The 26,454-nt window shown below is 39.1% G+C and overlaps 1 protein-coding gene across 1 annotated transcript in view; it reads right to left on the bottom strand.

The window, feature by feature from the left end:
- Positions 1–26,454, bottom strand: part of RAD18 (RAD18 E3 ubiquitin protein ligase) — a 114,057-nt gene that overhangs the window by 19,441 nt on the left and 68,162 nt on the right. Inside the window, exon 11 of the mRNA XM_068982698.1 lies at positions 23,583–23,760. Within this exon, the coding sequence (XP_068838799.1) occupies positions 23,583–23,760 (178 nt within the window). The remainder of the gene's footprint in view (positions 1–23,582; positions 23,761–26,454) is intronic.

Below are 26,454 nucleotides of genomic sequence, written 5' to 3'. Positions count from 1 at the left end.
TATCCCAATAAAAAATAAAAAGTTAACAAAATAAATAAATATTTGCAGTTTATTATACATCAATTCAATGAAGCTGTGTTAAAAAAATTTAACTAGTAATAATAATGAAAAAAAAATCACTAAAGCTTAAATAAATCCCTTAATAAAAAACCTGAATTCAAATGGAATATAATCATGATCCTTTTCAATTTCAATTTATGGTAACCAAAGATCAAAGTATGTTTTAAAAATTGCGTTTTAATGATGAAATTCAGAAGAGATATTAAGTTCCTTAGTGGCTGTTAGTCCCTTTATAACCAAATAAAGTACAATGTAATTAATCTGAACTGTACTTAAGTAATCAAATAAAGTATAATGTAATTAATTTGAACTGTACTTATACTGTAATCTGTTATAATGCAACCTAAAGTGCTGTGTAATCTTTGGCTGATCTGTGCAGAGGGGCCAAATCAATAGAGTAGAGAGGGCATGTATTATTTCTTTAAAAGAAAAATGCTTTGAGGCTTTAAGCCTACCAAATATATATAAGATGTACATGAATATAAAAAAAAGCATTTCTTTAGACATCCAAGACAAAGAATGTCATGGGCATTGTATGAGACAAATTAGAAATAGTCATCACAATCCCCAGGATAGAGAAGGTTCAAACAAAGGAATAACTCTCTCTCAGGCAAGACACAACAGGTGTGGAACACAACAGCGCCAGTCTTACTTCTAGTGATATTCTCACAGATAACAAAAGTTTAAAAATTATGAAGATTTAAAGTGCCAATGAATCAGTCTTAACCACTTCTGCCAAACTGCTTTGAAGCAGTGTTTGCCTATGATTCCTGAACAAAAAAAAAAGGGGCAACAGGCAATAAACACAGCTCTGTACCAAATATTTTACTCAAGGGGTTTCCCCAATTCAGAAGACACTCAAGAAGCTACACACAGGGCGCCCCTGACTGTCATTTGTCACCCAGCACTATCCCCCAACCAATTCCCACCCACTAGGTGGCAAAATCGCTCCTACTGAGAACTCACGAGCCCGAGGAAATGGAGGAAAGGGGTGGTCATATGGCTGTGGGTCCTTGTAGGTATCACATCACTAGAAAAACAGTAAAGTCGGCTTCTTGCTGACATCCTCTTCCCAATACACACATACAAATTTTTTTTTAAACAAGGTTACAAAGCATCCCCATTACTCCAGCTAAGCAAGCAGGATGGCCAAGCCTGTCAAATAACATACTAGTCTGTGATCAATTTACTTCTGGGCTTTCAAATCACCAGCACAAATAATTGATTTGTTGAAGGAAAATATCTGCAGTGTATTAATGACACAAACCTAACAGGTTTTTGCTATACTACCTCAGTGAGAACAGATGGTGGAGGAGGCGTACAAAACACATATCTCAGAAGTGCTCCACAATCTCTTTTTCCTCTGCTACTTTATGACCACCGACCAACATCATGCACGGCTCCTTGAATTCCTCAATTCTCATACCTTTCCTTCTATTCCAGCTTGTCACTAACCTGATAATAACCAAATCACTCAACTGAATGATACAAAATTTGGGAGGTCTGATGTTTACCTAAAATGAAGTTTCATCCTATTTTGCTGTATCTGCTGCTTCAAGTCACCACTACTAAGAAACTGCGAGTTGATGCTGACTAACACAATTAAAATAGCAGACAGAAATGTCCATTCCTTTTGAAGAAAATGTGCATGCATGCTCAGTCATTCACTCCTGTCCACCTCTTTGCAACCCCATGTACTACAGTCTGCCAGGCTCTTCTGTCCATGGAATTTTTCAGGCAAGAATACTGTAATGGGTTGCCATTTCCTACTTCAGGGCATGTTCCTGACCCAGGTATTGAACCCACATTTCCTAGCATTGGCAGGTGTATTCTTTACCACTGTGCCACCTGGGAAGCCCCTTAAGGTAATGTAGTTAGTATATTCTACTCAAAAGCCACATTCCTGAAATTAAACACAAAGTTTCACAAACAGGATTTTACAAAGAGACTACTGGGTAAAACAGGCAGTGTTACTAAAATGACCACTCCCAATCTCCTCCTTGTGGACAGCAGTAATTAGTATCTTTGAAATCTTAGTCATTTTAATATGGCTTGGAGATCAAAAATTCCTTTCACACACTTTCAAGATATCTAAACAACCCTCCATAAGAGAAAATAACTACTCACTCTGGTATACCCAGAGTCAGGGCATGCACAAGCCTACAAAGCTGTAGTTCTTAATTCTCAGACAAGAAATTTTTTCAGAGTAAACTTCAGATTCCCTACAATTTGAATTTTAAACAGTCCAATAGATAATGATTTAAGAAGCCAGATGAATGTGGAGTCTGGACCTTGAAAGTTACAGCTCACTGTGGAAGGGTATTCAAATCATGCTCTGATGTCACCATCCAGACAAGACTAGAGTGGATATGATTATGCAAACTAATACACAAGACAAAGATTCACAGGCAAAAAATATGAATCCTGAATTCTATGGAATCCCACCCCCTATTTGGGAAGAGCCTAGTAGATCTATTTGAAACACCCACACTTAATTTTTCATAATTTTTCTTTAGACTTCATTTTCAGCTCAAACTTTCAAAAGCGTAAGCTTAGCTGTTTTTTGTTTGCTGGCTGGTGGTTGGTCTTTATCCTAGTTGGTCTTCCTATAATTTATTCTTGTTATTCTCTGATCAAAAGTAGTGGCATAACATCTTACCAGGTGAAGGAAATAGTTTCTTTGCTTATTTTTCCTGCAGCATCTTATCTCATTCTACCAGTTACACCAAGGCTGAAAAGTAACAAACCAAATACCTCTGGCAAAAGTATGACTGGTCATACTACACAGAAGAAAAAAAGTCACAGATTTACGTATTAGACAAAGTTAAGGTTTCAGTCCTACTTCTGTCACTTAGCATGTAACCCTGGGCAAGTTACTTAATCTTTCCTCAATATCCTGGTCTCTAAAGTCAGGATCAAAAAAACAGTTTCAACTCTTTATGACCCCTTGAACTATAGCCCACCAGGCTCCTCTATCCAAGGAATTCTCCAGGCAAGAATATTGGAGTGGATTTCCATTCCCTTTTTCAAGGGATCTTCCCAACCCAGGGACTGAACTCGAGTCTCCTTCATTGCAGGCAGATTCTTTACCAACTGAGCCACCAGGGAAGCCCATATATAGTTCACAGGAATACTATAAAGATTAATAAGTACTATAAAGATGAATCAATCACAGGAATACCATAAAGATTAAAACACAGAATGTTCAGTATACAGTTTGGCACATAGTAAGTGTTCAATAAATATTGCGTCCATTTTCATAAAGCAGATGGGGGTCTGAATTACCTAAATAGCTGCCTCAGCACCATGCTTCAATCTGCCCTAGGAGACCAGATAACTGTGTGCTGTTTTAATCTTTGATTTCTACTGTTTCTATGCCATCAGGGTGCAAATTCATCAAAACTTGATGTTTATCCACCATGGCAGGTACACAAGGTACTGTGGGGTAGATAAAATGCAAACATCTGCTATAAAAGTCCTGTGGATTAAAAATTAATTACAAGTGGAATTTTTCTATTATCTAATAGCTGCTCTCCCTCAATTCCCGCCTCCCTCTCCAAGTCTCTGCTTATAATTGTGGCATTAATTTGAGCATGGTTGAGTACATTCAACTAAAACAAAAACAAAAACCTCTTTAAGGGCCAATCATTGGAGGACCAATGAACTGCATAAAAACCCACCAGACAACAGAACTTAAATAAATGCTACCAGCTCCATGAATCCTTTCTCAAACCCCCTTTTCAAATAATCTGTTTTGTAGGGTAAGCAACAGTTTATGTGCTGAATATTTTAGCAGTTGGCTAACAATATTAGAATAGTAAACATTCTAGGTTGAAAAAAAATCACTCAGTGACAAAATCAAAAATTACCATTTTGTTAGCAACTATTACTACTTCTACAAATCACTGTGATGACTAGATTATATAATTAGCTTTAATTCATATTAGAACCATAGGTTTCTCTCCAATTGACAGATGGACAAAGGTTCAGATAAATTAAAGAGAACAGAGGGATGTTTTCATGCTCTCCACTAGATCTAGAAAAAGATAAAATGAAGAAAGCTTCAAATTCAGATACAAGAAAACGAGAATATCAAAAAGAATTTATTTATAATGAAATACATGGAAAATCCTTAATAAGAGATGAAACCAAACCATAAATAAATTTATGTTCAATTTACAAAGACTTTGCAATCTTTAATCACCTCATTTGCTTTTCAGAATCACCCAGGGAGAATGGCAGGGCACCAACACTATCATTCCATTTTATCAACAAAGAAATTGAACCCCAGGGACAATGAGTCAATAATGTGCCAGGAATCCTGCTAAAGGAACAAAGCCATGACTGAGCCGATGAACAAAGAAGATGCACAGCTAGGAACAGGGATCTGATGGACACGTGTAAATTTCAAGGACTTGATGTCATAGTATCTGAGAAGATAACACTGCCCCAGAACAACGCCTGAAGGACTGTAGATCTCATGTACCATTCAGTTTAAGTTCTTTTGAAAATGCAAAAGGTAGGGGGAACTGATTCAAGGTTCCTACATTTTCCCTAGAAACTTTCAACAGTCAAAATTCACCACATGGAACAAGACGAACCATTTAACTTTCAGGGGTATTCTGAAGTTCAGAAATGTTCCCGGGGTTGGGGTGGGGTGGGGAGCTTCAGGGGGAAGGCTGTAATAAAATAAAAAACAGTAATGCATATTAGTGGGAAAAGTATATTATGTAGCAACAAAAATGGGTACTTTGTGGCAACATTAAATTCATTCTACAACACATTATTACAGTTAAAAACCAAATGTGTTAACCTTCCAAAGCAATTAAAAAATTTTTTTTAAATAGCAAAGCTATCACTGAATTGTAGTAAGATACTTAGGATCAGTTACTTTGATAATGTTTTCCTTAGATACTGTTTTCTTTTAATTTGAACAGAACCTATTCAACAGTTTTCCTAATAATCCCAATGCCTCCTAAATTACAAAATCCCATTACTATATTTGTCTTACCTTCAGTTCAGTTCAGTCGCTCAGTCGTGTCCGACTCTTTGCGACCCCATGAATCGCAGCACGCCAGGCCTCCCTGTCCACCACCAACTCCTGGAGTTCACTCAAACACATATCTATCGAGTCAGTGACGCCATCCAGCCATCTCATCCTCTGTCGTCCACTTCTCCTCCTGCCCCCAATCCCTCCCAGCATCAGAGTCTTTTCCAACGAGTCAACTCTTCTCATGAGGTGGCCAAAGTACTGGAGTTTCAGGTTTAGCATCATTTCTTCCAAAGAAATCCCAGGGCTGATCTCCTTCAGAATGGACTGGTTGGATCTCCTTGCAGTCCAAGGGACTCTCAAGAGTCTTCTCCAACACCACAGATCAAAAGCATCAATTCTTCAGCGCTCAGCCTTCTTCACAGTCCATCTCTCACATCCATACATGACCACAGGAAAAACCATAGCCTTGACTAGACGGACCTCGGCAACGTAATGTCTCTGCTTTTGAATATGCTATCTAGGTTGGTCATAACTTTTCTTCCAAGGAGTAAGCGTCTTTTAATTTCATGGCTGCAATCACCATCTGCAGTGATTTTGGAGCCCCAAAAAATAAAGTCTGACACTGTTTCCCCATCTATTTCCCATGAAGTGATGGGACCAGATGCCATGATCTTCGTTTTCTGAATGTTGAGCTTTAAGCCAACTTTTTCACTCTTCTCTTTCACTTTCATCAAGAGGCTTTTTAGTTCCTCTTCACTTGCTGCCATAAGGGTGGTGTTGTCTGCATATCTGAGGTTATTGATATTTATCCTGGCAATCTTGATTCCAGCTTGTGTTTCTTCCAGTCCAGCGTTTCTCATGATGTACTCTGCATAGAAGTTAAATAAGCAGGGTGACAATGTACAGCCTTGACGTACTCCTTTTCCTACCTGGAACCAGTCTGTTGTTCCATGTCCAGTTCTAACTTGCTTCCTGACCTGCATACAGGTTTCTCAAGAGGCAGGTCAGGTGGTCTGGTATTCCCATCTCTTTCAGAATTTTCCACAGTTTATTGTTATCCACATAGTCAAAGGCTTTGGCATAGTCAATAAAGCAGAAATAGATGCTTTTCTGGAACTCTCTTGCTTTTTCCATGATCCAGCGGATGTTGGCAATTTGATCTCTGGTTCCTCTGCCTTTTCTAAAACTAGCTTGAACATCAGGGAGTTCATGGTTCACGTATTGCTGAAGCCTGGCTTGGAGAATTTTGAGCATTTCTTTACTAGCATGTGAGATGCGTGCAACTGTGCGGTAGTTTGAGCATTCTTTGGCATTGCCTTTCTTTGGGATTGGAAGGAAAACTGACCTTTTCCAGTCCTGTGGCCACTGCTGAGTTTTCCAAATTTGCTGGCATATTGAGTGCAGCACTTTCTCAGCATCATCTTTCAGGATTTGAAACAGCTCAACTAGAATTCCATCACCTCCACTAGCTTTGTTCGTAGTGATGCTTTCTAAGGCCCACTTGACTTCACATTCCAGGATGTCTGGCTCTAGATGAGTGTTCACACCATCATGATTATCTGGGTCATGAAGATCTTTTTTTGTACAGTTCTTCTGTGTATTCTTGCCACCTCTTCTTAATATCTTCTGCTTCTTTTAGGTCATACCATTTCTGTCCTTTACCGAGCCCATCTTTGCATGAAATGTTCCCTTGGTATCTCTAATTTTCTTGAAGAGATCGCTAGTCTTTCCCATTCCATTCTTTTCCTCTCTTTCTTTGCACTGATCGCTGAAGAAGGCTTTCTTATTGTTAGGGACCAAACGACGGTCTCTAGGACCTGAGTCATGTTTACCAGAAAGAGACAGGATATGCGCTCATCCTGCCTGGCCAATCATGTAACGCCAGCTACTCCTGTAACTGAGACAAAGAACTGCCTGTATATAAGCTGCCATACTCCTTTGTTCGGGGCTCTTGTCGGATTCCCTTGTGTGGGATGAGACTTGGGCCCTAGCGCACTAGGAATAAACAAACTCCCTTCTTGCTTTTGCATTACTGTGGTGGACTTGCTCTCTCGGTCGGTTCGGAGATACGGGCTCGGAGCATAACACTTATCTCTTCTTGCTATTCTCTGGAACTCTGCATTCAGATGCTTATATCTTTCCTTTTCTCCTTTGCTTTTTACTTCTCTTCTTTTCACAGCTATTTGTAAGCCTCCCCAGACAGCCATTTTGCTTTTTTGCATTCCTTTTCCATGGGAATGGTCTTGATCCCTGTCTCCTGTACAATGTCACGAACCTCATTCCATAGTTCATCAGGCACTCTATCTATCAGATCTAGGCCCTTAAATCTATTTCTCACTTCCACTGTATAATCATAAGGGATTTGATTTACTGCCTGCATCACCAAACTTCATTAACCAGTTTATAATAATGACACTGATAAAGATGATGACGATTTCCAAAACTTTACTGTAAAGTACTTACTTTTTTTTTGCTAGAGTAAATTAATAATCTTTGCATGTTTCAAAATCAAAATGACATAAGAATATGTAAACTGAGAGGTCTCACTTCCTCCTCTGTCTCCTGCCAATCTGTTCCCCTCTATTTCCAACAAATAATCACTTAATAGTTTGGTTTTTTTTTTCTTCTGATGTTTCTTTATGCAAAACCAAACAAACATAAGTATATCCAGTTTCTCTCCTTTTAGAAAAGAAACAAAACACTATCTATGCCATTCTGAATTCTGGTCTTTTCACTTACAAACATACCCTGGAAATCTCTCCATGTCAGCATGCAGAGATTCTCCTTTTAGAACTATCACATAGGATCTCATTGTGTGGATGTACCGGAGTTAAATCAATCAGCCCCCAATGATGAATACTCAAAGGGGTTCCCAGCCTTTTGTTATAATGAAAAATGACTTAATGAATAACCCTGCATGTAGTCATTTGTACACTGCAAGTATACCCATAGCACAAATTCATGAGAATACTGTGTAAAAAGCCAAACAACAGGACCTTTGGTTGATCTCTCCAGATTCCTCTCCTTAGGGACTGTATTATGCAGCATTTCAACCAGTAATAAGTGAGAATGTGTGTTTCCCCATAGCCTTACTGCAGAGTCTATCAGCAACAACACAATCCCAGAAAAACAAACAACCTAATCAAGAAGTGGGCAAAAGATATAGACATTTCTTGAAAGAAGACATACAGATGGCTATTAAACACTAGAAAAGATGTTCAACATCATTCATTATCAGAGAAATGCAAATCAACCTACAATGAGATATCACCTCACACTGGTCAGAATGGCCATCATCAAAGAATCCAAAAACAACAAATGCTGGAAAGGGTGTGGAGAAAAGGGAACCTTCTTGTACTGTTGGTAGAAAAGTAAACTGGTAACAGCTACTATGGAAGACAGTATGGAGATTCCTTAAAAAACTAGGAATAAAACTACTATATGACCCAACAATCCCACTACTAGACATATACTTTGAGGAAACCAAAATTGAAAAAGACACATGTACCCCAATGTTCACTGCAGCACTATTTACAATAGCTAGGACATATATATATATACACACACATATATATGGAATCTAGAAAGATGGTACTGATGAACCTATTTGCAGGGCAGCAATGGAGACACAGACATGGAGAACAGACTTATGGACACAAGCGGCGGGAGGAAGGAGAGGGTGGGAGGAACGGAGGAAATAGCATGGAAACATATACACTACCATATGTAAAATAGGTAGCCAATGGGAATTTGCTGAATGACTCACGGAACTCAAACCAGGGCTCTGCAACAGCCTAGAGTGGTGGAAAGGAGTGGGAGGTGGGAGGGAGGAGCCAGAGGGAGGGGACATATGTATACCTTTGGCTGATTCATGTCGACGTACGGCAGAAATACAATTTTGTAAACTAATTATCCTTCAATTAAAAATAAATTTAAAAAATTAAAAAAAAAAGAAGTTTGCCAACCTAACATGTAAGAAATGGATATAATTTGCATTACTCTTTGGGCAAACTGTCTGTTCAAGACTTTTGCCCATTTTTCTTTTCTGAGTTTGTGGTCCTTTCCTTCTCAGTCTCTAGGTGCTCAAAAAGAATATAAAGATCTTGTATATTTTTTTAAAAGTTTCTACTAAACCTCTATACATGAGAAGAAAATATATTAGCATGGCATCTTTCACTGTCAAAAACATTTCTAAGTTAACGTTTGAAAGTTATATGTTTGAAGTTTTTCTTAGTTGATGAATAAGAATTCCAGAACAAGCATCTACTCTATGGGCAATCCTCACTATCAGGTGATGCTACAAAGCTTAGAATCAAAATGTTCTGTTTCCCACTCTCAAAGACTCACACCTCAAACTGCCTACCCGCCAACCCACCCACACTCTCCGCTGGTGGAACTGCCTCAACCATATTAAGAAGGTAAAAGCAGGGGAGTTCCCTGGTGGCCTAGTGGTTAGGACTCTGGGCTTTCACTGCCAAAGCTGGGGTTCAACACTTTGCTGTTGAACTGAGATAGAAGCCATGCAGTGCAGCCAAAAATTTTATAAAGGGAAGAGGGACAGATAAAACCAATCTGGCAGGCACTTGCTGCACCTGCATCTGAACCTATCCTGTTTTCCTTGCTGTTTCTACAGGTGAATCAACCCTGCTCACTTGCTTCCACCTCGTGCCCTCTCAGGACTTTACTCAAGCAACTGGCACCCACTCCTCATCACTGTCCCCTTCTCAGCCACACATTCCCATTGACTCCTCTGTGGTTCCTCCACATCCAGGCCTAATCTCCACCACCCTGCACAGCAAAGTTCCTGAGAGCTGGCAGTAGGCATCCCTACGATTCCCCTCAATGTACACGAGTCAGGCTTCCAGGGAACCCTTCACTTGAGACCACTGCCAAGACCTTCCTGCTGCCCAAGCCCACAGTCCCTGCTCCAGTTTTGTCTTATCTGGCTTCTCATCTGCTTCCTTCTGTCCACTTCTATAGCATCGCCATGTCCTAGCTCTCTTCATCCCCCACTAGTCTTTTTCTCCCTGAATCTCTCTCGCTCAGTCTTTTCTAAACGTTTCTACTCTCTACGTCAGAGTGAGAGAGGGTTCAGTCCGCAGTTCCTTTTTCTTTTTCTGCACACCTGCACTGTTGGCTCTCAGCCAATACCCTGCCTTTACATGTATCTTGAACCCTGATTTTTTCCCTTACTCCATCTCCTTGTTTATCTCTACTTGGTTATCTCACAGGCCCAAAACAAAACCCCTGATTACCAACACTCCCTCCACCCCAAACTCTGGACAAACTTTCTCCTAACCTTTCTCAAATTTCCCATTTTACTTAGTAAGGACCACCGTCCACCCAGCTGCCAAAGCCAGCATGTAGGATTCATTCTCAAGGCTGAGCTTTTCCTGTCTTAAACCACCTACATATTCTGTCTATCCAATCTCCAAAATATAGGCCCAATCCCACCTATTTCTAATTTGACTATGATTGTCCCAATCCACTCTACCATGAACCTTGGAATGGACTGGAAAAAGCCTAACTGGTCTCCCTGCTGCCACCTGTTTCACCTCTAATCCCCATCCACTCTTCACAGCATCTAGAGTCATTCTTTTAAACCATAAAAGTACTGCATATTTTTTTTTCAAGGAACAAAAATTAGGTTAATTCTAAACACTGGAGTCCGTTTGGCCCTATGGAAAAAAATTCCATTTCAAAATACAATCAAACATGTGTGCTTATGTTTAACTTAAGGGAAAAAAAGAAAAAGAAAAATGAAGACATCAACTGTGAGAATCTAATGTAAGGAAAAAATTATTTTAATTAGCAAAATTTCCACAGCTACAACTAGATACTGAATCAAAATCTGAAGTTAAGGGGCACAGGGACAAAATCATGATGCTTCATTTTGTTCTGACTCAACTATTAGCAGCATAAAGGGCTGACATAAATAAAACCCCAGTACTAGAAGACAAGGAGATCATATAGTAACAGGTTACAATACTCAGTCTTGTAAGGAGAAACCAATTACAAGACACTATCTCAAAGACGAAAATTTCCTCTACACTTAAGAAGCATTCATTTGATTACAAGTTTCTTTGCTAGTAAGAGGCAGAGTGTGAAGCTCGTGACAGAAGCAGCATGTCCTCTGCACAGCCAAGCCAACCTCTACATCATCTTACGCGGCTGCCCACCCTGAGGACCCATGTTCAACTGTGCAAACATGGGGTGTCTGGCCAATACCAACCACCAAATCATAGAAACCCAGTATCAAGTTAAAGTTCAGGCCATAAAACTCTAGTCTTACAATCTGTTCAGGGAGAAGGAGAATTTTATACTGTAGGACTTGAGGCAGTGGACACTGAACTGCCCTATGTTTCAAAAATGAGATATCAGACCAAATGATATAGTATATGAGAATTACCCCCAACTATACTTACTCCAAACTTTAATGCTGATAAATTTAATTTTTTATTGTATTATTACCCATACTCCAATAACAAGATGTAAATAGCTCTAACAAAACGTGCTTACCAGGGCAAGGTAAGCATAGTAAAAAGCACATATTAATGAAATCTTAAGGCTTCTACAACTGAATTCTGCAGAATTACCTAAAACAAATAACAAGCCTCTGCATTTGAGGCCCATCATATTTTAATGCCTGACTCTCTCTGAGATACAAGAACAATGTGTACTACTTATGTGGTAAAATCAATAGGAGTAAGTAAAATCAGCAATTCAATATGTACCCATGTTCTAGAATGTGACTATTTGTGTGGGAGTAAAGAGAAGAGGGGAAGAAGTGCAAATTAACATTGCATGTCCTTCTTATGGGGCTACTATATAATCCACCATCTAAACCCAGACACACCTGGGAGAGTGGTACAGAATGCTTCTAATAGACACCAAGAGAAGAAGTGGAAATCAGCTGCTCTCAGAGAAACCAGAACACTTGGCCATTCTGTGTCTAACTCACATTTTAAATAATTCCCTTAAAGTGCTATGCTACTAACGAAGGAATCAGTGGTGTCCAAGATAAAAATTCGGACGCAACTCATGCTATAATGGGCAGAAATCTGGACTGAGAATTACTGACTTCACCTCTATTCAGTGAATGACTTGAGGTAAGTCATATCACCTCTCTAGGCCTCTGTTTCCTTACCTGTGATATGAAGCTACTATATTGAGTGATTTCTCAATGTACCTTTGAAATTGAAAATGTTTATATTTTTATCCTAACGTGCCTTTTTCCCAGGTTCCAAAGGTCTCCAAGGAGATCTCATAACATCTGTTCTGATAATTTAAAGGCACAGATGGTATAAAATAAGAAAGCAGGAAAAACGCTCTGACTTTAATTTTCAAGTTGACTGTAACAAATTGTAAACTTGATCAATTCACTGAAAAACAAAATTCCAATAACTTGATGTGAACATTAAGTATCATTTCTAGTCCATCCAATTTCATTCACCAGAACAAGGCCAAAGGACTCTGATTCTGACATTTTGTTTTAAACTAGAGAAAGCTCCTAACTGGCTGCCTGTATTTGGGGGGGTCTTGGAGTGCTGATCCAAAGTAATTATTGATTGCATGTCTAACATTTAGAAGGAAAAGGTAGCTCCTTCAAGGGCTCATACTTACTCTGCACCAAGCATTCTGAAAAATACATTCTCATCTACTCCTTTTTTTTTTTTTTTAAATGAAGAACTAAATTCTGAACAGGTCAAGATTATACTGGAGTTTTATGAATCAAGTCAAACACACACAGAAGTATATGAGACAAGAATTCCCCTATACTTTAGAAAATGTCTGAAAAACTAAAAAGGAAAACACACTTTAAAAAACTTCAACCTTAAGCAAACTGCAGGTATTACTGTGTCATGCCAACTCAAACTCTCAGCATTACAGTCATCATACCAAACCCTGGGTGATAATCAAATACTATGTAAGCTATGACAATGAATGCATCATGTGGTAAGTGTGGAACCTGGAAGGAACTGCCAATTCCTACAAGCAGTTTAGATACACAAGTTATCATCCATTGTGGAATTGTAAAACTCTCTCCTCAGACAGAAAACTGTAGGTGCAAAGTACAGAGGATCTTTATATCATGGCAGTTCATGAATTTGGTGAAAACAGAGAGTATCTGCCACCTAGGACTGACTCAGAATGCTGAAAACACATGAATGTATTATAAAACAAAAATGTAAAAGGCTGCTACAAAGAAGTCCATCAGATCATCCAATGAAAATGCATGATGAAAAAAAAAAAAAAAAACCAAACCCAAAAGGTGTCAACAGGAAATGTCTGAGAGTAGAAGAAAACCTCATTATGTAACAGCAAATATCCTTTGCCAGTGAGAACCAGAGAAAAGATAAAAACTATCTGTACTTTCACATTGTTCTGGGAGGATCACTATTCAAATCACTTGTACAAGTATATATTCACTAATAAAAAATGGTAACTGAAGAAGATAAGGTCTATTGTAAATCATCCACGTTTTCTCTTCTGAGGAAATGTAAAGGCTGAGTGGGCTACATCCTCTGAGGTGAAATCACTCTGTAAAGTGAAAACGTTAGTACAAGAAAGGAAAGCTGGCAAAACAAGTATGACAACAGGAAGGAAAACAGAAATCTTTCATGCTTCATTTTACTTCCTTAACCTTTCCTGTGCCAGGATTCCAATCAGGACACCACATTACATTTAGTGGCCACGTCTCCTTAGGTGCCTCCAGATGGTGACAATCTCTCAGACTTTCCTTGTCTGTGATGACCTTGACAGTTTTGAGGCGTGCTGGTGGTCAGGTTATTTTGCACAATGACCCGCAACTGGAGTTTGTCTGATTTATTTTCCTCACAATCTGACTGAGGTTATTGAATTTTGGGAGAAAAGACCACGGAGATAATGCGTCATTCCCAGGGCATCCCACTAAGAGAACACACGGGTGTGATGTTGATCTCCTGCTGAGGTATGTGTGTTAGGTTTTTGCTTTCTCTTCTCCTCCCCTCTTTTTCCCTTTCCTTCCTCTCCCCTCACTTCTCTCCCTGCTTTCTGTCTCTCTCCTTCTAGCACTTCCTAGCTCCCTGCCCCACCCCTGGTTCAACCATTTCTCCAAGAAGCACTGGTTCCTTCTATTGTAGAATGTTGCTAGAAACCAAGATCAGGGCACGAAGTATGTCCTGTGAAACTGTGCCACCTTGTTTCTGGGTTCTGGCAGCTCACAGAGAAAGGAAACATATGTGTAAACTAGCTCACTTACCCACAGAGATCTGTAAGTATTTCTGTAAGTATCCATCTGAATCTATGTTAAGCTGAACAGGAATTTTAAGGTCTTCAATTTTAATCTAGTATCACATGGACAGTTTTAGCCTTGCCTGTAATCTCCCCTCCAATAGTGAGAAACCTGAATCCCATTTGTCATCCATTTTAAGACAAAGGCAAATAATATATATATATATTTTTGCATGCTAAGCTACAGATGGTTAGGGTTAGACAAAAGTCTTTCGAAATAAGTCAGGGAGAAACTTCCACAAGGATATATTAGAGAAACATTAAAGGTTCACACATCCATGCGATCAAGCAGTTCAGAGACATATAAATGAAAATATTTTCTAATTCTTAAGCATGAAGAAGCAATTCTGTGTAAAAAAACACTTAAAATAATTACCATTAAGTGTGCCAAATGGAAGATTGGCTTTTTCTCCCCTTCAGATCCACAGAGGGTTCAAAGGCACACACGATTGTCACCTACTAATGAGGGTCTTCTAAAGACTTTCCCCAAAAAGACCAGTAGGTTTATGCCACCACACCAGGCAGAGGACATCCACATGTACCTCAAAGCCCATTCACAGCGTGCTCTAGTTGCTGCCAAGGAGAAACAAACCAGGACCATTAGGAAATATTCGTGATAAAGAACTCCAGGTTCTGGGCTTGTGATTTTTCTGCCTGAGACCCAGAGATTTTTATTTAGCATGTTGGTGAATTTCAGTTTGATGAAAGATTATTTCATATTTCAGTTCATTATCTATTAATATAAGATGGAAAAGCAAGCAGTTTCTCATCAATAAACAATATTTTCTCCCATCAGTTTGTGGATCAATCCATTCGTCTCAGTGCTTTCTAGATAATCTGTCCCGTCCTCCCCCTGGCATCTGTTTGCCTGCCACTTGTTCAGACATCCCTCCCATATCCCTTCTGGGAAGCAATGGCCAAGTGAGCTTGGCAAACAAGGGCTCAGAGAGGCAGTGAGCTCTGGGTCTCCCCCACCAACTAATGCATCTCTCAGGCTAGAGATACAGGCAGACATCCACAGCATTACCTTATATTAGCAAAGCCAATGGAACACCAGACCATCTCCAACCTCAGCTGGAGTCACTGTCTTAGCAGATCCCACTAGTGCTCCGTCCCCTTCCTCTTGCCTTCGCCCCTGACGGGCTTGACCTGACTCCCAATTGTCAACTGTCAGTGCCTCTGCCTGCCGTGCTAAAGCCTGCTCTGTCACCAGCATGAAAGGCTGGAAGCAGCAGTGAGCAGCCCCCAACCAAACAAGTAATATCCTTGGCCCTTGCCTTGGATGGGACAACTCAGGAGAGTGTTTTAAAGCAGTTCCCAGTTGCTTACAGTGACATGTGGTTTGATAACCCACCCCTTAAATGCTGTCCTCCCTTTCCTCTATCACTTTCCCACATCCTACAGTTGTTCTTTTGCCTTCCAAATTAACCACTTCCACTCAGACAGGGATCTGCCCAACCATTTTAAGAACTGTAAATTTAAAACTCTTTCAAGAATGTGAAGATCTATCTGGCTTGGCCATAATTATTGTCAGTCAGGAGACCTTGGGCTCTGAGGTCATCTGGACCTAGGTTCCAATCCTGGTACTGCCATCCACCATGTATATAACCCTAAGCCACCTATGTGACTCCTTCAGCCTTTCATTTCCACTTCTGTACAATGGGTTTCCCTGTGGACTGAGTGATATGACGCTGAACTCTCCAAGCACCCACAGCAACAAGATTTTACCGTCTACTATTTCATCAACATAACTTGACTATTCCAAGAGACTCTTGGATAAGATAAAAGTTGCGAATAACTTTTGTTGAGTCCAAAAACTTCCTATAAAACCCACCAGCTTTTCAACAGAAAGTATCAAAGGACATATCCCCAAGGACTCTTTGAATCTCTCTCCTCAAAATCCTCATCTGGCTCTACTCACCAATTCTCAACTGTGAGGTTTACCCAATCCTAACCAAGACCTGTGGGCTTCCCTGGTGCCTCAGTGGTAAAGAATCCACCAGCCACTATGTGGGTCCAATCTCTGGTCTAGAAGATCTTCTGGAGAAGGAAATGGCAACCCACTGCAGTATTCTTGCCTGGGAAATCCCTTGAACAGAGAAGCCTGGAGGGCTACAGTGCATGGGGATGCAAAAGAGTCAGACACAAATTAGGACTAAACAACAACCAAGACCTGCACTGAAAGAACTGACTAAAACCGAAATGGTGATCTTAACACACAAATCAGCCTAGTCCCTCTGGCTGAGAGACTACTTTGCTGCTACAGGTCATGTTTCCGATTCCTTTCAATAAGCAAAATAAGTTCAGCATTGTCTTCACAACAGGCAGATGGTGCCACTCTTCTACATTCCTCAGATGAGCGTCACAGTGGCATTTTTCTCTCAGGATTTCCCCATCATTCTCCAATTTTACATATAATTTAACAAAGAATGAAACTGAACTACTCTTTAAAATTTCCAACAAATGGTAGTCAAGATTTCTTCACATATTTCTAGGGTTTGTTTTGGCTTTCTTGCTCTTAAGAAGTTTGGAGAGATAACTCTCCAGAAAATGTCTGAAAAGTGAGAAAAAGTTGTACCAAAATATATTAAATGCATGGTTGAAAATAAGCCTTTTTGCCAAAGTTTTCAGTGTTCTGTGCCTATGTGTGCGTTGGACTTCTACACAAATATGCTGCTATTGACTTAGCATCAAAGAAGTGATGGTTTTGGCCAGGAACTGTGAAAAGTTAAAACACATTCATTCACACCTTATCTGACCCAGGTTCTTTTATAACCAACACTTGGCATCTGCAAGAAGGTTCATGTAAGTTACTGTTTGTTGCTGTTGTTAAGTTGCTAAGTCGTGTCTGACTCTTTGTAACCCCTGCAGCACGCCAGGCCTCCCTGTCCCTCACTATCTCCTGAAGTTTGCCCAAGGCCATGTCCATTGAAATAGTGATGCCATCCAACCATCTCATCCTCTGTCGCCCTCTTCTCTGTTACTGTTACCAAGCAGTAAAATTAGCTGGTCTCTGTGATACTCTTTCAAACAGAAATCACAATGCCTGCTTCATTAGGCCACATTCTCCTACACACCAAAGCTGAGATAACCATGTCGGATTGGTCCTGAACAGACTGACTGAAATAAATATGGCTTCAGCAATGGAAAAACCATACTCGGCATCCCATGTAGACTCCTGGCTACAAGTATCCTTGGTCAATAAATCATAACTATAAATCGAATTTCCTTTAGAAAATCTTCTGGTGTAAATAAACTTTTTTGACTATGGGCAGTGAGTCTTTTCAATAATTTTTTTAATTTTAAAATTTCATAGTTACTGAAAAAAAAAAAAAAGACTCAGACCAGTCATCCAGATTTTCCAATTGCTAACATTTTGCCACATTTGCTTTCTCACTCTCTGTGTGTATGTGTGTCTGTGTGTCTGTGAGTGTGTGTGTGTACCCACAAACATGTAAGTTATTTTTTTAAGCACTGAGAATAAGTTTCAGCCATCATGTCCCTTTAATCCTTTAGTGTGCATCTCCTAAGAACAAATATATTCACTTACATGATCTTAATAAAATTATTAAAATCAGGAAATTGAATACTGATATAACAAATGATATTATCTATGACCTTATTCAAGTTCTTCCAGTTAAAAAAAGTCTCTTTTTAATTAACACTGCCTAGAATTCAAGTACAGAATTTTTTTTTTAAATAATGACCTAAAGATTCTTCCAAAGAATAGCATGAGCACTATTCATCTCTACATGAAAATAAAGCTTCATCTCTAAGGTCACAATCAAAAGCATCTTTTCTTGTAAGTTAGCACTCAATAAAAATGTAGTTTTCTCTGCTTGCCAAAACTCAGAGAACAAGGGCCCTCTCTCCTTATGAAGAACAATAAGTTAATTTATAGAAATTTGGACAAGTCTCTTGAACTCCTGGAAACTGTCTAAGAGGTGTACAAAAATCTAAAATTCTTATCAACTTATTTATCCTCTGTCTTCATATTGGCAAGAAAGAATCAATATAACATTAATAATTCCAACTCTAAAAGAAGTACTTATTTAAGAGCTGAGAATCAGATTAGCAACAAACAACATCCTAATAATTACATGGATTGGATACATCTATTGGAACTTAAAATAAGATTATTCTCATCTGTCAGCCCGGCATATTACATAAAGTTTAAATACTGCTCTAACAGAAAGAAAAGCAATAGTTTATTCAACGATATAATAGTAAGATCTATAATCTGTATAACAGCACGACTGCATGAATTAAAAAACAAATCACAAAATAGTTACACTCACATTAAACCTAAGACAATATGTCTTGTCTCTTAAAAAGAGAAAAAAAGAAGCATAAAAATTATGCTCTGTTTTAAAAATGCTCCTCTAGCTATGCATCTATACCACTATCTTAAGAAGGATGTACATACAAAGGTGTTAATATGAAAAGTCATTTCTGGCTGATAAAATTATAGAATTTTACTTTTTATTTACCTAAATTTTCTATTTTCATGATAAATATCCATAACATCTAAATGAAAAGTACTTTGGAAAACTCTGTACTTTAGAACAAAAGCAATAAAACTTTCATTAAAAGAAAAAAAATGAGAAAATTTTTGCAAAAAATAAAAGAAATAAAGATAGGAACACCTCAATATACAAGGATTAAGTCTGATTCTAGAAGGTTGATTCATGGTCTGAAATGAACAAGTGGTAAAAAAAATACAGATATGTACCAATGATTATGATGCTTGTCAAAAATAACAGTATTAAAGAATTTCACAGTTGGAAAAGATCTGAACAAAGTCACTGAGTGTTGTGCCCCATCTTCCTTCCAACTGATGTCTGAATATTAAGGAAAATAAAAACTGGACCAGACAAAAACCACTAATCTCTGAAATGCTTTGATTCTACCAAAGGCATTTGGTCGTAATGGAGGAAGTGGAAATTACTTCCTGCATTGTGGGAAGAATAAGAGAAGGCAGAGATAAGAAGAAGGGCTCAGAAAAAGGAGACATCTGAGAGCAAACTTAGGGAACAAGTGATGGAGGAATGTCTTAGAGGAGGTGGATGAATTTGTCTTAAGAAAGAATATGTCTTTAGAAATGTCTTAAGAAATATATCTTTCTCTTACAATTAACAGGAAAGAAGAGGTCAGAAAGAAAACTTAAAATGGAAAGGAAGGTCTGGAGACAGGTCAGATGACCTGCCTTGGTGAGCTGGGAGACAAGATATTCATTCAAAGTGAGGAAATAGACATGGACAAATGGGTTGGAAATGCAACAAGGAATAAAAAGAAGACTGTGTCTCCATGGTAAGTGTCCAGTTCAGTTCAGTTCAGTCGCTCAGTCGTGTCCGACTCTGTGAGCCCATGAATTGTAGCACACCAGGCCTCCCTGTCCATCATCAACTCCTGGAGTCCACTCAAACTCACGTCCATTGAGTCGGTGATGCCATCCAGCCATCTCATCCTCTGTCGTCCCCTTCTCCTCCTGCCCTCAATCCCTCCCAGCATCAGGGTCTTTTCCAATGAGTCAACTCTTTGCATCAAGTGGCCAAAGTATTGCAGTTTCAGCTTCAACATCAGTCCTTCCAATGAACACCCAGGACTGATCTCCTTTAGGATGGACTGGTTGGATCTCGTTGCAGTCCAAGGGACTCTCAAGAGTCTTCCCCAGCACCACAGTTCAAAAGCATCAATTCTTCGGCGCTCAGCCTTCTTCACAGTCCATACATGACCACTGGAAAAACCATAGCCTTGGCTAGATGGACCTTTGTTGGCAAAGTAATGTCTCTGCTTTTGAATATGCTATCTAGGTTGGTCATAACTTTCCTTCCAAGGAGTAAGCATCTTTTAATTTCATGGCTGCAGTCACCTTCTGCAGTGATTTTGGGGTCCAAAAAAATAAAGTCTGACACTTTTTCCACTGTTTCTCCATCTATTTCCCATGAAGTGATGGGACCAGATGCCATGATCTTCGTTTTCTGAATGTTGAACTTTAGGCCAACTTTTTCACTCTTTTCTTTCACTTTCATCAAGAGGCTTTTTAGTTCCTCTTCACTTTGTGCCGTAAGGGTGGTGTCATCTGCATATCTGAGGTTATTGAATGCCCAGTTGAGGCCAATTAAATGAATTTTCAAATGAACTAATTAAGCCAGGCTTATAACTTTCTAAAAGTTCAGAACAGAAGTAGGGAAAAAAAAGATAAACTGTGGAATTTACTCCTATGATACAGCTTAAGAATTAGAATGAAGGAATTGGGGACTATGAAAGCATTTCTGAAATATTCAGTCCTAGAAGCTCAAGTTTTCCAGTATTACTGAAGAAAATTCAGTTGATTTGATCTTTATCAAACGAGAAATAATCACCATATATTTAATAAAGACTCTTATTACATTTATTATCTCATTTCACCTTCCCAAAAGATCTGAGATAGAAGGTATTTATATATGCTTTTTATAGCTATGGAAACAGACTTCAAAGATGGACTCCAAAATCAGCCAGCAGACCCTGACTCGAAGCCGGTCCTTTCTGGCTGCACCACCGGTGCTTCCCTTGCTCACTTCCTCCTTAACAATCTCCAACGGACTCAGCAGCCCAGTGGCCTGCCCTGGTATCAAACCAAATACCACTTCACTCACACTGTCCCTTAGCTTTAGTTTGTAGATTGTATATAAGGAACAATCTTTCAAACTTAAAAACCTTAATCTGAGAAAATAAAAGGGCAAATGAAAAGAAAGACTTATTCATAACTTGAGATAGGAGTAACAGACACTGACTGCTTTCTCAAGGTCACCCAGGCAATCCTTATATTCGGTCTCTAGAAAAAGGTTCCAAAGTTTGCAAGTAAAAGTCAGTTATTTTTTTCCTTGCTAGAGCTGCAATTAGAAACAACCCAAATGTCCATCAACTAATAAAAGAAGAAATTAAATGCAAATCCATACAATAGAATATTATGAAAATAAAAAGGAATACAGTACTGAAACATGATACAAAATGGATGAACCTTGCAGCCAATATGCTAAGTAAAAGAAGCCAAGTTACAGAAGACCACACATTATATGCTCCCATATATATGAAACGTCCAGACAAGGCGAGCCCACAAAGACAGAGTAGATCAGTGATTGCCAGGAGAGCTGGGAGGAAACAGAAAGTGATGGCTTAATGGGGACGAGGTTTCTTTTGGAGGGTGATGAAAATGCTCTAAAATTGTGGTGATGGCAGTGTAGTTCTGGAAACACTAAAAACCACAGACTGTCACTTAAATGAGTGAACTGTATGGTATGTAAATTTTACCTCAATAAAGTTGGTAAAAATTTGCAGTTAGCAGGTAGTTTCACTGGTCATAGTGTATGGGTGAATGTGTAAACATACATACATGCATTAAATTATAGAAGAATATAAGAGCTTACTTTAAAAAAATTTTCTAATGGTTTAATAACCCTCTCACAGTTCAGACAAACATGAATAAATTTGTCTGAGACCAAGACTGCCAACAAACTCATCCTGTTTTCCACACTCTCACCAGTAGATAAAAATCCACCTGGCTGCCATATGCCTCCCCTTTCACTCTCCTCCATTCGCCCCACTACAAATTTATAAAAATGTCCCATTTCATCCTGGCATTTCAGAACTTTCAGGGATCTCATGACTATCCTTAAAAACTCATTCTTCTTTCCCAGGACTCAGTTTCTCTTCCATTTCTACCCTGTATTTTGGTAGGTTTTGTGTTTAAAAACAACAATACCTACTGACCCAGAACTGTCCATCAGTGCCAGGTCTTGGAAAAACTCAGGCTACCATGTGTTCCACCCTTACCCAACTCAGGATACAATGTTTCTGTATGCTCGGAGCAAAATGAGAAGATTCTCCATTCCTAATACTTGATTCTAAATAACCTGAAGCTGTTTCCCAAGAGCCCTAAGAAAATAGAGGATCTTTGGGTATATGCTTATAAAAATTTTCTTCTTAATTTGGTATTTTAGATGAGACAGAATCTACCGTTCTAGAGTACTGTTAACAATTTTTAAATGAACAAATAGCAAAGATCAAATAATTTCCAAGACACATTCACAGTGTAACATTGCTATTACCATTTCAGATTGGTAGGATTTATTCAAAAGGCAACAACACCTACCACTGTCAAAACGATGTGAAAGATATTAGAAACAAAAGTTTTCTATAGAAGAGCTCTACCACAGCTTTAGGTGTATAAGAAACACTGAAGAAAATGTACAAACCCAATAGAAACTGAAAAGTTTGATCAATTATGGCACAGAAACCCAAGAGAATGCTGGACCCACTTGAACACAAAACGGTAACAATACACAGCTTAACACTATGTCATCTTTCAAAATCACATCATCTTAAATTGTCTTTTAAAAAACCACTTGGAAAAATGACTCACCTTCAAATCTCTCATTAAAAAAAGGTTTCCCATCCATTTTATTTGCTCAATTAAATTCTTCCCTTTTTGGCTTTCTTGTCATCTCTACTTTCTAGTATAGTTGTCTTTATCTCCTTCACCCATTCTCTTGATAAAAATTTTTACTGTCAATCATGCCTTCTTTTCTAACTTTAGGAAAAATATCTCTGTAAAGGCAATATTTACAGCAACATAGATGGACCTAGAGACTGGCATACTGGGTGAAGTAAGTCAGACAAAGACAAATACCACATGACAAACTTATAACCTTAAAAAAGCGTAAAAATGAACTTATCTACAAGAGAAAGAGTTACAGATTTAGAAAATAAACATATGGTTACCAGAGGGTAAGGGAGGGGGGATAAATTAGGAAGATAGGGACTGACATATACATATTACAATATACAAAAGAGATAACTAATAAACACCTACTGTATAGCACAGAGAATTTTACTCAATACTCTGTAATGGCCCATGTGGGAAAAGAATCTAAAAAAGAGTGGATATGTGTATATGTGTAACCAATTCACTTTGCTGTACAGCAGAAACTAACACAACATTGTAAATCAACTATATTTTAATAAATATTAAAAGAAATTTTTTTTAATTAAAAAGGAAAAGGCTACAGAGCAGAAAACAAAGTCCCCTGTGATTGCAATACACACCCTCTACATTCTGCCCTGCTCCCTTTGTGAACCTTACAAAGTGGCAGGAGATGCTGGGAGGAGAGGAGGAACGGTGTCAGGCCTCAGCATTTTCTGGTTAATTTTGCCTGTCTCTTAGCATGCACAGAAAACAGAAATCTAAAATAATCAACTACTGCAAATTTCTTACCTTTTGAATGAATCTGATTCTGATGAAGAAAGAGTTTCCTCTTGAATATCAGTACAACTGGAAGAATCATCTTGTCTGTCACGCTCTAGTTTCCCTGGGGAGTCCAGCTTTGATTGAGGGAAGCGGTTTGTTTTTACCGAGGGTGTATCTGATAGTTTCATTTTATTATCTTCCTGTCCTACAAAAGAAAAACGAAAGAAAGGAAAAAAAAGAAATATTTAAGAGTACCTTAAAATGTATAACCTCTGTATATTTATTATTTCCACTACATTTAATATTGCTATTTGTACTTGGTAAAATAGAAGTTTATGTAACACTGACTCCAAAACTCTAGTTTTGGGAGCAAAGAATGAGCACTACACTTGTACCATTTGCTTATACTGTCCACCCATGCATTTCCAGATTCATTAATTCAAAAATAAAATTTTCTTTGAAATCAAGAGTAGGGAGAAACTTATAATTCTAATGAAGTTTTTATTTACAGTGAAAGTGAAAGTGAAGTTGCTCAGTCGTCTCCGACTCTTTGCGACACCATGGACTGTAGCCTACCAGGCTCCTCCATCCGTGGGATTCTCCAGGCAAGAATACTGGAGTGGGTTGCCATTTCCTTCTCCAGGAGATCTTCCCAACCCAGGGATTCAAGCCGGGTGTCCTGCATTGCAGGCAGACGCTTTACCATCTGAGCCACCAGGGAAGCTCAAGAATTCCTGCATATTTCATAGATCAGAGAATAGTGATAAACATAGAAAAAATTACAAAAAAGGATTAAAGATTCAATTAATAAGAGAACCACAATCTTTGTCACTGACTGCTGTATGGTAGTGAATCTTTCTGGTCATTTTCCTAAATCTGTTACACAGAATCTACTATCCACCGGAGAAAAGAAAAGCTAATCAGACGTAACCAAGGTATCTGATTGATCCAACACACATCACATTTCCACTCACCCCTTGTCATATTCTAATTTCTGAGGTCTCTTATTGCAGATCAAGGCCCAGGACAGCTGAGGGGATACAGACAGTGTTTGCCAGAATGTGACCTGCAGGTGTGACCAAAGGTCTGCAAATATGAGGGCAGAAAGTCATCTCCGTGCAGGAGTCGTAGGTGTGCAGACCCTCCCTCGCCATGTATGGCAGGGCTGTGCTGGGACCTCAGCTGTGCTGGCTTTAAGGTCAGGGACTGAGTGAGCACCTGACCCCCTTGACATGTGCCATGAGGACAGAATCTCCTCTTGTGTGTTTGCTCACAGGGAAGCAGAGCTTTTACACACCACTCATGCACTTGTGGAGACAAGTGACCTTTCACAAAGGACACCAACAAGAACTGTCAAAGTTTTGTTAATAAGGAGAAAAATTACGAAAAAGGAGTGAGACATATTCTTCAAACAAACAAACCTTCCCAACTTCACATGATCAAGATTTTTCCAAAAATAAGTATAACTTTTTGTTACACTGGAGAATAGCATACATCACACAAGAGTATAATTTCTAAAACTAAGCTCCTGATGTTGTCTGGCTTTCACTAAGCCTGCTCATTACGAATACAAGCCATATCCTCTAAAGTTTATCTGGGAAAATGATGGAAATGAGTGGCTAACTAAGACAGGATTTCTAGGATCTTCTCTTGCAAACAGACACCTACGACCAGGTTAAAAGGACACAATGACCCACTGAACCCAGGTGACTCTATCACTCAACTTTCTGGGCGAATACAATCAAGTTGGTAATCCAGGGAGAAGGAATTTAACATAAGAGTATCTTTTATTTTTACACCTGATTTATATTCTTCTCTTACTTCTTTCACGTAAAGAAGATTTTAATTAACATCTGTATTTTTGGCTGTGCTGGGTCTTTGTTGCTGTGCAGGCTTTTCTCTAGCTGTAGCGCAACAGGCTTCTCTCTGCAGTGGGTTCTCTTGTTGCAGAGCACGGGCTCTAGAGCATGCAGGTTTCAGCACCTGTGGCTCCCGGGCTCTAGAGCACAGGCTCAACAGTTGAGGCACACGGTCTCCACTGCACCTCGGCATGTGGGATCTTCCTGGACCAGGAACAGAATCCATATCTACCGCACTGGTAGGCGGATTCTTTACCACTGAGCCACCAGGGAAGCCCCTTCCACTCTTACGTAAGCTTATATAGGATAAGTTTCCTCTTGCGGACAAGTATCATTCAACAAGCATGGGCAGTGAAAGTTAGGATCTCAGGAGAGAACTCCAAATAAAGCCAAACACATGAGGCCCCAACATTAAACTTCCCCAAAGACACGCATCAAAAACAGATGAAGGTTTTACTTAAGAAGACATATACCTCATGCAATTATGCTGGCACTCTGAAGAGCCAATTATTGTAAAGAGCAAACGTTACACTGGCTGTATGACACTGTGCAAAGCCCAACCTTTCAGCCTGTTCCATTCTCTCTCTCTCTCACACTCCCCACTCCTCCCAGACACACGCATCCACACACAGCAATCTATCGGCAGTGCTCATCTCTGTACCCTAGAGAGAGTAAAAGTCATGCATACGTACACAAAGAACACGTAACTCCTGAGTGTAAGCAGTCAGTCATATTCAAAAGACAGTCAACCAATAAACAAAAACATTCTCTTTATCTGAGATATTAAGCTGGAATTTCTCAGAGATTAAACTGCTTTCTGACAACATATTTTAATAACAGCATGAACTAAGTTGCTGACAAACACCACAAAGAATATACCTAAAAAACCTTGTACTCAGTCAGCAACCTTCTACACAACACCAGGAGAGCAGAGGACAAAAATAAAGAATGCAATAGCACCAAAAGGATAAACTACTTTGATGTCAACTAACCAAAGCAATCCAGCAATACAATGCAATCCCAATGGATTATTTTTTGAC

Source organism: Capricornis sumatraensis, chromosome 10 (genome assembly GCF_032405125.1).
Source record: "Capricornis sumatraensis isolate serow.1 chromosome 10, serow.2, whole genome shotgun sequence".
Taxonomy (NCBI): Eukaryota; Metazoa; Chordata; class Mammalia; order Artiodactyla; family Bovidae; genus Capricornis; species Capricornis sumatraensis.
The sequence above is the reverse complement of the archived record's forward strand: the minus strand, read 5'-3'. Positions and strand labels throughout refer to the sequence as shown.